We start from the raw sequence: 11,272 nt of genomic DNA on the forward strand, positions 1-11,272 counted from the left end.
GCCGTCGCCGTTCCCCCGGACCTGTCATCCCGGCAGTACCTCGTCTCCGGCTCTGTCCAGCAGTACCCCGGTGATGCTGGCGCCGGGAATTCCCGTTCCTCAGTACATCTCCAGCATGCATCCCGAGCAATCTGTTATCATGCCCCCTCACAGCGTAACACAGACTGTGTCCCTGGGCCATCTGTCCCAGGGTGAGGTGAGGATGAACACCCCTCCTCTCTCCGGCATCCCGTACGGAATCCGCCCAGAAGCGCTCCACTCGCCCCGTGCTGCTCTGCAGCCCCAGATGGAGATCAAACCTCAGCGATCCAGCACGCCCCAGCCAGCCCCCATCCGGGACATTGTCATGCCTCCGCTGTCCTCCCAGCACCCCCCCGAGGAGGAGCTGCACTTCCACCACTCGGCCGTGTGCCGGGGCCCGGCGCCGGTGCAGTCGGACGTGCTGGTGATGCAGCCGGATTACCGCATGCACCCCACCAGCATCCGGCTGGACCAGTACAACGTGCCCCGGGACGTCAGGATGATCATGCACCCGCACATGGCTGCCGTGGGCGAGCACCACTCGGAAACGCGGCAGTCCCGGACGCCCGAAGGGGCCGGGAAAACTCCCCCCGTCAGTAAGACCCCGCAGCCCGGGAAAGAGACTCCCAAATCCTCCGAAGGCAAGGTGGCCCACTCTCCTCACAGCGAGCCCCGGCTCCTGAGCGTGCCCTCGGGCACCCAACTGCCTGGGCTGCCCCTGACGCAGCCGGTGGTGGTCCCACATGGAGTGCAGATCATGCATCCCGCCGGCAGCTCCTTCCACGACTACCGCTCCGTGTACGGCGACATGAGGAATTACCACACGGCGGCACAGCTCGGGCACCCGCAGTTCCCCGGCGCCTCGCCCATCGGGCTGCCCTCCCGCAGCATGACCCCCTCTCAGGTGAGAAATAAAACCTCTCTCTGGAGTCTGGAGCTCGACTCTCCTTGGAATCTGGAGCATTCTGAGCTAACTGTGGCTGTGACACAGCTCTGTGTGGTCATAAGAGCTGGGCTTAGCTCTCCGTGGTTAGTCTTCAGGCCCTGCTTAAGTTCACAGTACAAGAGGAACTGGGTTTTTTGGGAAATGGGGTTCAAACGCTGCTCAGCATCAGAGGAAGCTGAGACATCCCTTCCTTAACTACTCTGAGTCTCAAAGCAGGAGGTGGGAAGCTGCCCGAGGGTTTCTGGACGTAGAGCTGTCATGAGAATTGTCAGCACCAAGGTGCTGCATAGGTCAGGCATCCTCAGGTGGATGGTGAGGCTAAGGATGGGCTTGGAGCAGAATTCAGGAGGTGGGATTTCAGCTCAGGTGGACTTGGAAGTGGGGGACAGGCCCAGGTACCACCACAGCAGGGCTGGGGTGTGGAGACACATCTCCACCTAGAATGTGATGATGTCCTGGCAGCCTTATTGTTAAATTAATGAGATCTGATACACCCACAGCCTAAAAACTTCCCTTTTTCCCCCCTCCTGCTTCCCAGGGTCTGCCGGAGGGCGAGCACTCGCACCCCAGCCAGCCAGTCCGCAGCAAGACTCCTCAGATCCCCCAGGATCCCAAGGGCCCTCCGGCAGCGGGGCCGGAGCAGAGTCACCACCCTGCCGTGAACAGACACGCGGCACAGATGGACCCTCACGTCCACCTCCAGAGGGCCCAGGGGGACACGGGCCAGACCTCCTACCCCTCACCTGTCGCCGTCTCCATGAAACAGGAGCTTCCGTCGCCGCACCAGCCCCAGGCGGTTCCCAAGCAATCCATGTTTATCCCCACGACGTCGGGGCCTCCCCTGAGCCGCCCGGAGCCCCAGGCCGGGCTCAAACAGGAGCCGTCGCCTCACCCCGTGTCGCAGAGACCTGTGGACATGGTCCAGCTCCTCACAGTGAGTGTCCGTCCGTCGCCTCCTCCCGGCCGAGCAGCCTCGTGCGGCTCGTCCAGGGAGGAATCACGAGGTTCTGTCTCACCTGTGGCACCAAACCTGACCTGTCTTGTATCAAATGCTTCATCTGTCTGGTTTTTGGGCTGTTCTGTCCCCACTGGTTTTTACCCGTGTCACTGTTCCCAGTCAGTTTTACAGTCAACTGTTTCCTGGAAAGGTTTTCCTCATGGGCAGGGAAGAGTGATGGTGTATTTAATTTCACTGAAAAAGGAAAAAACATTCTTCCAAGCCTAGAAAATGAGGAAGAGGAGGGAGACAGGAACAGGCACTGATGAGGAACCAAGAGTTGTGTCCAGCACCAAATACCTCCCATATAACCTCAAGCTACTCTTCTGTTATTTCTCAATTTTTCCATTTGTAAAAGAGAAAAGAGCATTTGGCAACAGCCTCGTGCTGAGTGGGAGACAGGGATTGTGATGACGGGATCCACCCAGGCAGCTTGGCCAGCTGGAAGGAAAGGGACTGAATTCCTGGTTTAGCAGGATTTAAACCAAGGCTGACGGGTAGAGGAACGATCAGGTGTTACATAAAGCTCCGATGGAAGTATCGGAGGCAGCTGAGCAGCTCAGACGGGATTTCGGATCCTCCTCTCCATCCTTTGTGTGTAATACTCCTTCTCCCTCTCTTCCCAGAAATACCCCATTGTCTGGCAGGGCCTCTTGGCCCTCAAGAACGACACGGCCGCTGTCCAGCTCCACTTTGTGTCCGGGAACAACGTCCTGGCTCACCGGTCGCTGCCGGCGCCCGAGGGGGGGCCCCCGCTGCGGATCGCGCAGCGCATGCGGCTCGAGGCCTCCCAGCTCGAGGGGGTCGCACGGAGGATGATGGTGAGGGCAGGGGTGGGGCAGGCAGGTGTGCTTGGGAAGAGCTGAGAACTGGGCGGGTCTCACCAGCTGCAGGACTGAAAACCACAAAGTTCAGCTGCTGTCACGTTGTTTTCTCCGCTCAGGGGGTGGTTGGCACTGACCAGGCTCCTCAGGGCAGTGTCACGGCCCCAAGGCTGCCAGAGCTCCAGGAGGGTTTGGACAACAGTCTGAGGGACGGTGGGGGATTGTTGGGGTGTCTGTGCTGGGCCAGGAGTTGGATCCATGATCCCTGGGGGTCCCTTCCAGCTCAGGATATGCTGTGATTCTATTTTGGGATTCTGGTAATAGTACTGGGATTCCTTCATCCCAGAGCGTGTGTAACATGGATTACAAGTGGTGAGCAATAGCTCTTACTCTGCATTTATGGAAAAAGGAATGGTGGAGTTGGGAAACCTTTGAAGTCACTCATCCCTCAGCCCTGGGACAAATTCCTGCTGGCTCCAACGTGTCTGAGAAAGGTGGAACGTGGAGTTCGGGTGGCCATGGAAATGTGTTTTCAGTCCTTTTCACCATCTCCTGGTGTGTTGAAATCACAGAACCCCAGAATGGTTTGGGTTGGAGAGACCTTAAAGCTCATCCCGTTCCACCCTTGCTGTGGGCAGGGACACCTCCCACTGTCCCAGATTGCTCCAAGCCCCGTCCAACCTGGCCTTGGACACTTCCAGGGATGGGGCAGCCACAGCTTCTCTGGGGAACAAATTGTAACATCAGGGACTTCAAAGGCAGGATTTTCCCCCCAGATGGGGGGGGTATGGCAGGAAGACACGTGTCCATCCACCATCTAACCCAGCCCGTGTCCTCCCTGGCAGGTGGAGAGCGATTACTGCCTGCTGCTGGCCCTGCCCTGCGGCCGCGACCAGGAGGACGTGGTCAGTCAGACCGAGTCACTCAAGGCTGCCTTCATCAGTTACCTGCAGGCCAAACAGGCTGCAGGGATCATCAACGTCCCCAACCCCGGCTCCAACCAGGTACCGGCACAGAAACCCCTGGAACACCAGGGATTAACCGACCAGTCCACAGCAGGACGTCTGTCCGTCCGTCTGTCCTTCCCCCCCCTCCAGCTTCGGTTGGGGTTCTGCTCGAGCTGCCTGTTGGTAGCAGTGAACCCCTCCCCGTTTGCATCCCCAGTCAAACACATGGATGGAACTGATAAAATCACTGAAAACCAACCCCGAAGCCACAAAAAAACCCCAAATGTATGTTTGGTTGGTTCCCGGCCGAGCACCTTGGGATGAAAACCATTGGTTTGTTCCCAGCCCAACATCTTGGGATGAAAACCAGCCAAACCCCTTTTCTACCTCTTCAACTCTGAAGTAGAGTCCTTATTTCTTCCCCACATCCTGATTTTTCCAGGACACCTGCTGTTTTCTTGGGAAACACATTTGGGTTTGTTGCTCTGGAGTGTTTATTCCCGGTGTGTTGCTGCCCCAAATCAAATTTAAGCTGTGTGTGTAATTTAATTCTGGGTGTAAAGAACCCAGAATGAGCTGTCAGCGCTCAGAGCAACCACTGAAATAACTAATTATTTGGAATTTTTCTCCCTTTCCCAATAAAACCAACCAGCTCTCACATCTTACATGTGGAAAACTCCCCACCTGGGAAACCACACTTGTCTTTTGTTTTATACAAAATCGAGGAGCCTTTAAACACCAAAAAAAAATCACCTGAATGTCCCGGTTTTAAACATTTCAGGCCTGGCTTTAGGACTGGCTCTAATCTGTGGTTTTTTCCCCTCCCCTCAGCCTGCCTACGTTCTGCAGATCTTCCCACCCTGCGAATTTTCGGAAAGCCACCTGTCCCGCCTCGCCCCGGACCTCCTCGCCAGCATCTCCAACATCTCTCCTCACCTCATGATTGTCATCGCGTCGGTATGAGCTGTTTACCAGTTACTGACTTTTTATTATTTTAATTTTTTATTTTTATTTTTATTTTTTAATTTTTATCCAAGGCCCTGCAGCAAAAAAAAAAAAAAAATTACCAAAAAGAAAAAAAAAAAAACAAACAGCCCACAACAACAACAAAAAAAATTTAATTTTCAAATCAAAACTAAATCAAAAGAAGGAGAGAGAAGGTTATGAAACAAGAAAAATGCTGCCAGAAACCAGCCTCCTGCCCGACCGGCCTCGATCAAACCGTATGTTTACATGTTGCTTTAGCTTATGGACAACTGATGCACTCAGCAGGTGGACTGGGCTTGGGTTCCTGTGCCTCCTTTTTGGGGAAAAAATACAAAAAAACCCACGAAAAAAACCACAAAAAAAAAAAAGAAAAAAAANTTCCAGGGATGGGGCAGCCACAGCTTCTCTGGGGAACAAATTGTAACATCAGGGACTTCAAAGGCAGGATTTTCCCCCCAGATGGGGGGGGTATGGCAGGAAGACACGTGTCCATCCACCATCTAACCCAGCCCGTGTCCTCCCTGGCAGGTGGAGAGCGATTACTGCCTGCTGCTGGCCCTGCCCTGCGGCCGCGACCAGGAGGACGTGGTCAGTCAGACCGAGTCACTCAAGGCTGCCTTCATCAGTTACCTGCAGGCCAAACAGGCTGCAGGGATCATCAACGTCCCCAACCCCGGCTCCAACCAGGTACCGGCACAGAAACCCCTGGAACACCAGGGATTAACCGACCAGTCCACAGCAGGATGTCTGTCCGTCCGTCTGTCCTTCCCCCCCCTCCAGCTTCGGTTGGGGTTCTGCTCGAGCTGCCTGTTGGTAGCAGTGAACCCCTCCCCGTTTGCATCCCCAGTCAAACACATGGATGGAACTGATAAAATCACTGAAAACCAACCCCGAAGCCACAAAAAAACCCCAAATGTATGTTTGGTTGGTTCCCGGCCGAGCACCTTGGGATGAAAACCATTGGTTTGTTCCCAGCCCAACATCTTGGGATGAAAACCAGCCAAACCCCTTTTCTACCTCTTCAACTCTGAAGTAGAGTCCTTATTTCTTCCCCACATCCTGATTTTTCCAGGACACCTGCTGTTTTCTTGGGAAACACATTTGGGTTTGTTGCTCTGGAGTGTTTATTCCCGGTGTGTTGCTGCCCCAAATCAAATTTAAGCTGTGTGTGTAATTTAATTCTGGGTGTAAAGAACCCAGAATGAGCTGTCAGCGCTCAGAGCAACCACTGAAATAACTAATTATTTGGAATTTTTCTCCCTTTCCCAATAAAACCAACCAGCTCTCACATCTTACATGTGGAAAACTCCCCACCTGGGAAACCACACTTGTCTTTTGTTTTATACAAAATCGAGGAGCCTTTAAACACCAAAAAAAAATCACCTGAATGTCCCGGTTTTAAACATTTCAGGCCTGGCTTTAGGACTGGCTCTAATCTGTGGTTTTTTCCCCTCCCCTCAGCCTGCCTACGTTCTGCAGATCTTCCCACCCTGCGAATTTTCGGAAAGCCACCTGTCCCGCCTCGCCCCGGACCTCCTCGCCAGCATCTCCAACATCTCTCCTCACCTCATGATTGTCATCGCGTCGGTATGAGCTGTTTACCAGTTACTGACTTTTTATTATTTTAATTTTTTATTTTTATTTTTATTTTTTAATTTTTATCCAAGGCCCTGCAGCAAAAAAAAAAAAAAAATTACCAAAAAGAAAAAAAAAAAAACAAACAGCCCACAACAACAACAAAAAAAATTTAATTTTCAAATCAAAACTAAATCAAAAGAAGGAGAGAGAAGGTTATGAAACAAGAAAAATGCTGCCAGAAACCAGCCTCCTGCCCGACCGGCCTCGATCAAACCGTATGTTTACATGTTGCTTTAGCTTATGGACAACTGATGCACTCAGCAGGTGGACTGGGCTTGGGTTCCTGTGCCTCCTTTTTGGGGAAAAAATACAAAAAAACCCACGAAAAAAACCACAAAAAAAAAAAAGAAAAAAAAATCAAATCCCCACAACATACATTTTTTTTTAATCTGTGCCAAAAATGTGTTTTCAGAGAAAAAAAATCTTATTTTCATACTCAGACTTTGTATTGTCACTCATTTGTAAGTGCGCTTCATTTAAACATCCCCTCGTCTCATCAGCTGTGGAAGTGTTATACACTTGTACAAAGACTCTGCCCGGCCCCCCTCGCCTCCCCTAACACTTAATTAATTTATGGAACTTGGTTTCTTGTTTTTTTTTGTTTTGTTTTGTTTTTTTTTTTGGTTTATTTTGGTTCTTTTTTTTTTCTCAGCGCAGTTTTGTTTTGTGTGTCCATTGGATTACGAACTTTATTAAAAAATACAAAACACGTCGGCGCCACGACCTCGTCCCTCGGCTGCCTGGGAGGGGGGAGAGGGCAAAAGGGAGGTTTGGGGGCTCCCCAGGAGGGGCCACTTCATTTCTTCTTCAAAAAGCACCAGAAAAAAAAGTGGTAATTTTACTGGACTAGGCCAGATTTCTCTTCATTATCATCCGTGTCATGGATAACTGAAAATCAGAATTGCAGGATTTTACCCCACTTTTAATCTCACTACTAATTCCTTACTGAAAATTATCCCTGAATTATTGATATACATCAGCCTTTCAAAACTGAGTCAATCTGGATGTTCTTCACTCCTTTCCCACCCAAAATCCTGCCAAACCCTTCCCACCTGAAGCAGCACCGGTGGGAGCCACCAAACCCCCCAGTTAATTAATGCTGGTGCAGATGGGTTAAAATCAAGCAGATATGGTAAAAAAGGAGATTCAGGAGAGGATTTGGGGGGTGGGCCCCAAAGCCAGGGAAGATCCTCACCCTGCACCTGCAGGCCCATGGCAGGGGGTGGGAGGCAGAACAGAGCCTGTTTTGGGGTAAAAACAGCACAAAAAGGTGCTGCTGGTGCCCCAGGATGGAGGTGGGTGTTGGAGCCCGGCCGGGGACACCTCAGGGAGCCCCCCAGGTACTGCTGGGGGGGGTCAGGATGGGACCTCGGACCTCCTGCCTTGCCCCAGAGAGGTGGGATTGTGGTGGGATGGACAGATGGACGCACGGACACAAGGATGGGGCGTGGAGAGATGGACGTGGATTATTGGGGCGGGGGAAAGGACCCGAGCCTGCTGGTGTTGGAGTGGGGCCTTTGGGGCAAAAAGGGCATTTTTGGGTGCTTTTCCAGAGGTGTGGGGGGCACCAGTCCGTGTGTCTGGGTGTTCCTGCAGTGTCCGTCTGTCCAGGTGGGCCTGGACTGGCCATCGAGCTGGGCCCATACCCCTCCTCACCCAAAGCACCGGGACACGGATGGATGGGTGGGTGGATGGAAGGATGGACGGATGGGTGAGTGGATGGATGGATGGATGGATGGGTGGGTGGATGGATGGATGGATGGAAGGATAGATGGGTGGGTGGATGGAAGGATGGACGGATGGGTGGGCGGGTGGATGAATGGATGGATGGAAGGATGGATGGATGGAAGGATGGATGGGTGGATGGGTGGACAGCCATGAGGACGTGGATGGATGCACAGACAGACACATGGACAGTTGCATGTGGAACTGGACAGACAATTGTGTGTTCCATGGGAAAGATGGGTGGGTGCAGGTCCAGCTGGAGACACGAATGGGGCACATCCAGATGGAGGGATGGAGGGATGTCCATGGGGGGGGGTATCTGTTTGTCTGTCCAGCTGGATGTACAAGTGTCTATCCTTTGTTCTGACTGCATGCACAGATGTCTGTCCGTCCAGCTGGATATGTGACTGTCCCTGTGTCCAGGTGCCGGACTCATGAACACTCCCACGTCCAGCTGGACACACAGATGGCTGCATGTCCAGACAGATGGAGACATGGACGGACAGATGGACACATGGACGGACAGGCGGACACATGGACGGACAGACGGACACGTGGACAGTCCACCTGGATGTACAGACACTGTCTTGGTGGTGCCGACACACAGACAGTTGTACGTCCAGCTGGATACACGGACAGGTGTCTGTCCACTGGTCACATGGACAGTCAGACGATGGGTGTGTGAGTGGATGCACGGACAGATGGACAGACAGCCGGACACACAGACAGTGCCTGTCCAGCCAGGGGAACGGATGGCTGCACGGACAGATGGACACACGGACAGCTGTTTGTCCAGAGGCACAGGGGGGTACGTGGATGGTCGAACGTGGAACTGGACAGACGGACGGGGTTCAGTTATAAATGGGGATGGTTGTGCTGCAGATGGACAGATGGACAGGTGTACGGACAGTAGAACGGGTGTACATCCAGCCAGACACTCAGACACCTGGATATGCAGCTGGCCAGACAGACAGACACCCACCCAGCCAGACACTCCTCCACCGCTAGGCATAAATGCATCAAAAATGCACTTTCTGCCCCAAAGGCCCCTCTGGAAAATCAGCGATTTCACACCCCCGCCCCACAGCTGTGTCCATCTGTCTGTCTGTCCTCATGGCAGCCCCCAGTCACAGGGCTGGGGGAGGGGGTTTTGGGCCCAATCACGGCTCCAGACACATGGACAGGGCACAGACAGACGGACGCTGGGACAGCGGGACTGTGAGAGGGGCAAGGCAGGGGTGCTGGGTTTTCAGAGGGGCCTTTGGGGCAAAAAGTGCATTTTTGGGGCTTTTGTGGATGCAGAAAGGGAGCGTCCATCTGGGTGGGTGTCTGTCCAGCTGGACGTGCCCTGTCCGTGTGTCTGCATGTCCAACCATCTGTGTGTCCATCTGTCCAACCACCGGTGTGTCTGGCTGGATGTGCAGCCCCTGCTCTGTGCTCCAGTGCCCTGTTGGGATCACAGGGGTGGGATGGACACACGGACAGGAGCAGGCCCAGCTGGACTCATGGACGGCTGCACGTCCAGACAGACAGACCGACACACAGACAGTCCCCCTGGATGTACAGTCGGTGTCAGGGCCACCCCGACACACGGACAGTTGGACTCCCAGCCGGACACATGGACAGCTGTGTGGATGACTGGATGTGTGGACGGACACATGGACAGTTGCACAGACAGTTGGACACGTGTGCATCCACTGGACACTTAGATGTGCAGCTGGACAGACGGACGGACACCCACCCAGCCAGACACTTCCCACCCCCTGGGCAGGGTCAGGCCCTTCCCAGCCCCAGCACTGTCCGTGTGTCTGTCTGTCTGGAGCCAGGATAGCCCTGAGCACCCCCAGCACCCCGGGCTGGGAGATGGACACAGGGACTGACGCAGGGACAGACACATGGACGGGGGTGGGGTGGGGATGCAAAATTGCTGATTTTCCAGAGAGGCCTTTGGGGCAAAAAAAATGCTTTTGGGGCATTTATGTCCATGAGTGGAGGAGTGTCTGGGTGGGTGGGTGTCTGTCTGTCCAACTGTACGTCCAAGTGTCTGTGTGTCCCGCTGTACATGGGACTGTCTGTGTGTCCAGCTGGATGAGCCCCGGGCCATCTGCCTGCATGTCTGTCCATCCATCCATCCATCCATCCATCCGTCCATCCGTCCATCCAGGGCCACCCTCCTTGTTCCCAGCTGAACATGTCCCTGTCCACAGACTCGTCCGTGTGTCCGGCTGGACGTGTCCAGCCTGTCCCTGGATACTCCAACCCCCACAGGGCCCCAGACTGAGGAAGGGGGATGAGACAGACGGACACACAGGTGGTTGTAGGGGTGGGCACACGGATGGACATGTGTCCAGGTGTCCAGCTGGATGTGGAACTGTGTGCCCAGCAGTGTCCATGTCACTATCCAACCCTCCACCCACCCACCCATGGAGCTGTCTGTGTGTCCAGCTGGACCTACAGCCACCTGTGTGTGTCCATCTGTCTGTCCACTCACCCCCACTCCCGGCTGGACACACCCCTGTCCCTCAGCCCCCCTGTGGAGCTGGGGGGGCCCAGGGAGCAGAGCAGGGGGTGCCCGTCCAGCTGGACACATTCCAGGGTTCCTGCCCCTTCCCCCCCAGAGGCCCCTCCCTCAGCCCAGCCCCCCGTGGGGGGGAGGGGCAGCCCCCAGACCCAGGTGGGTGACAGTGACAGGGACAGACATGGATGGACACACAGCCCCCTGCCCCATTCCCAGCTGCGAGGCCAGGAGGTCCTTGTGGGGTGTCCGTGCTCGAGCCCCCAGAGTCCTGGGGGGGCAGGACAGTCTCCCTTCCCACTTCCATCCCACAGCATGTTTCTGTCCATTTTTTACCCCAAAACAAGCTCTCCCCTGTCCCTCCCCTCCCCCTTCAGTGAGGGGGCAGCAGGCGGAGGGTCGCCCTGGGCTTTACCCCAAAATCACCATTTGCAAACCTTCGACCACCTTGGTTTTTTTCCATTATCATCTCATTTATCCCCATTTCCATGAACCGCCCTCGTTAGTGATGAACTGGATTCAGTCCCCCCGCGGGCTCCAGCTCTGCGAGACCCCCACAACACCACCCGGGAGGGGTCGTCCCTCCCCGACCATCAGCGTTAGAAAATATTGCCATTTATTCCATCTCTTTCCTGCCAGAAATACACTTTGTACACCGGTGCCGAGCTGTCT

General features: G+C 54.3%; 2 protein-coding genes and 1 long non-coding RNA gene across 3 annotated transcripts in view; 2 read left to right on the plus strand and 1 right to left on the minus strand.

Annotated features, from left to right (window-relative positions):
- The first annotated feature begins 6 nt into the window (after positions 1 to 6).
- LOC115308026 (msx2-interacting protein-like) lies at positions 7 to 5,093 on the plus strand. The gene is made up of 5 exons (XM_029965219.1): positions 7 to 925; positions 1,506 to 1,901; positions 2,591 to 2,785; positions 3,634 to 3,792; positions 4,567 to 5,093. The coding sequence occupies exons 1-5, from the start codon at positions 74 to 76 to the stop codon at positions 4,696 to 4,698; spliced, it is 1,734 nt and encodes a 577-aa protein (XP_029821079.1). The 5' UTR covers positions 7 to 73; the 3' UTR covers positions 4,699 to 5,093.
- Positions 5,094 to 5,133: 40 nt separating this feature from the next.
- On the plus strand, positions 5,134 to 6,710 carry LOC115308027. Its single transcript, XR_003916381.1, has 2 exons — positions 5,134 to 5,409; positions 6,184 to 6,710. It is a non-coding gene; the product is annotated as an uncharacterized LOC115308027 (long non-coding RNA).
- A 2,226-nt stretch (positions 6,711 to 8,936) lies between these two features.
- The window catches only part of ZBTB17 (zinc finger and BTB domain containing 17), a 13,960-nt gene continuing 11,624 nt past the window's right edge, over positions 8,937 to 11,272 (minus strand). The window contains exon 14 of the mRNA XM_029965227.1: positions 8,937 to 8,961. Coding sequence (XP_029821087.1) covers positions 8,937 to 8,961 — 25 coding nt within the window. The remainder of the gene's footprint in view (positions 8,962 to 11,272) is intronic.

The sequence above is a fragment of the Manacus vitellinus genome, unplaced genomic scaffold, assembly GCF_001715985.3.
Source record: "Manacus vitellinus isolate BGI_N305 unplaced genomic scaffold, ASM171598v3 scaffold_92_pilon, whole genome shotgun sequence".
NCBI lineage: Eukaryota > Metazoa > Chordata > Aves > Passeriformes > Pipridae > Manacus > Manacus vitellinus.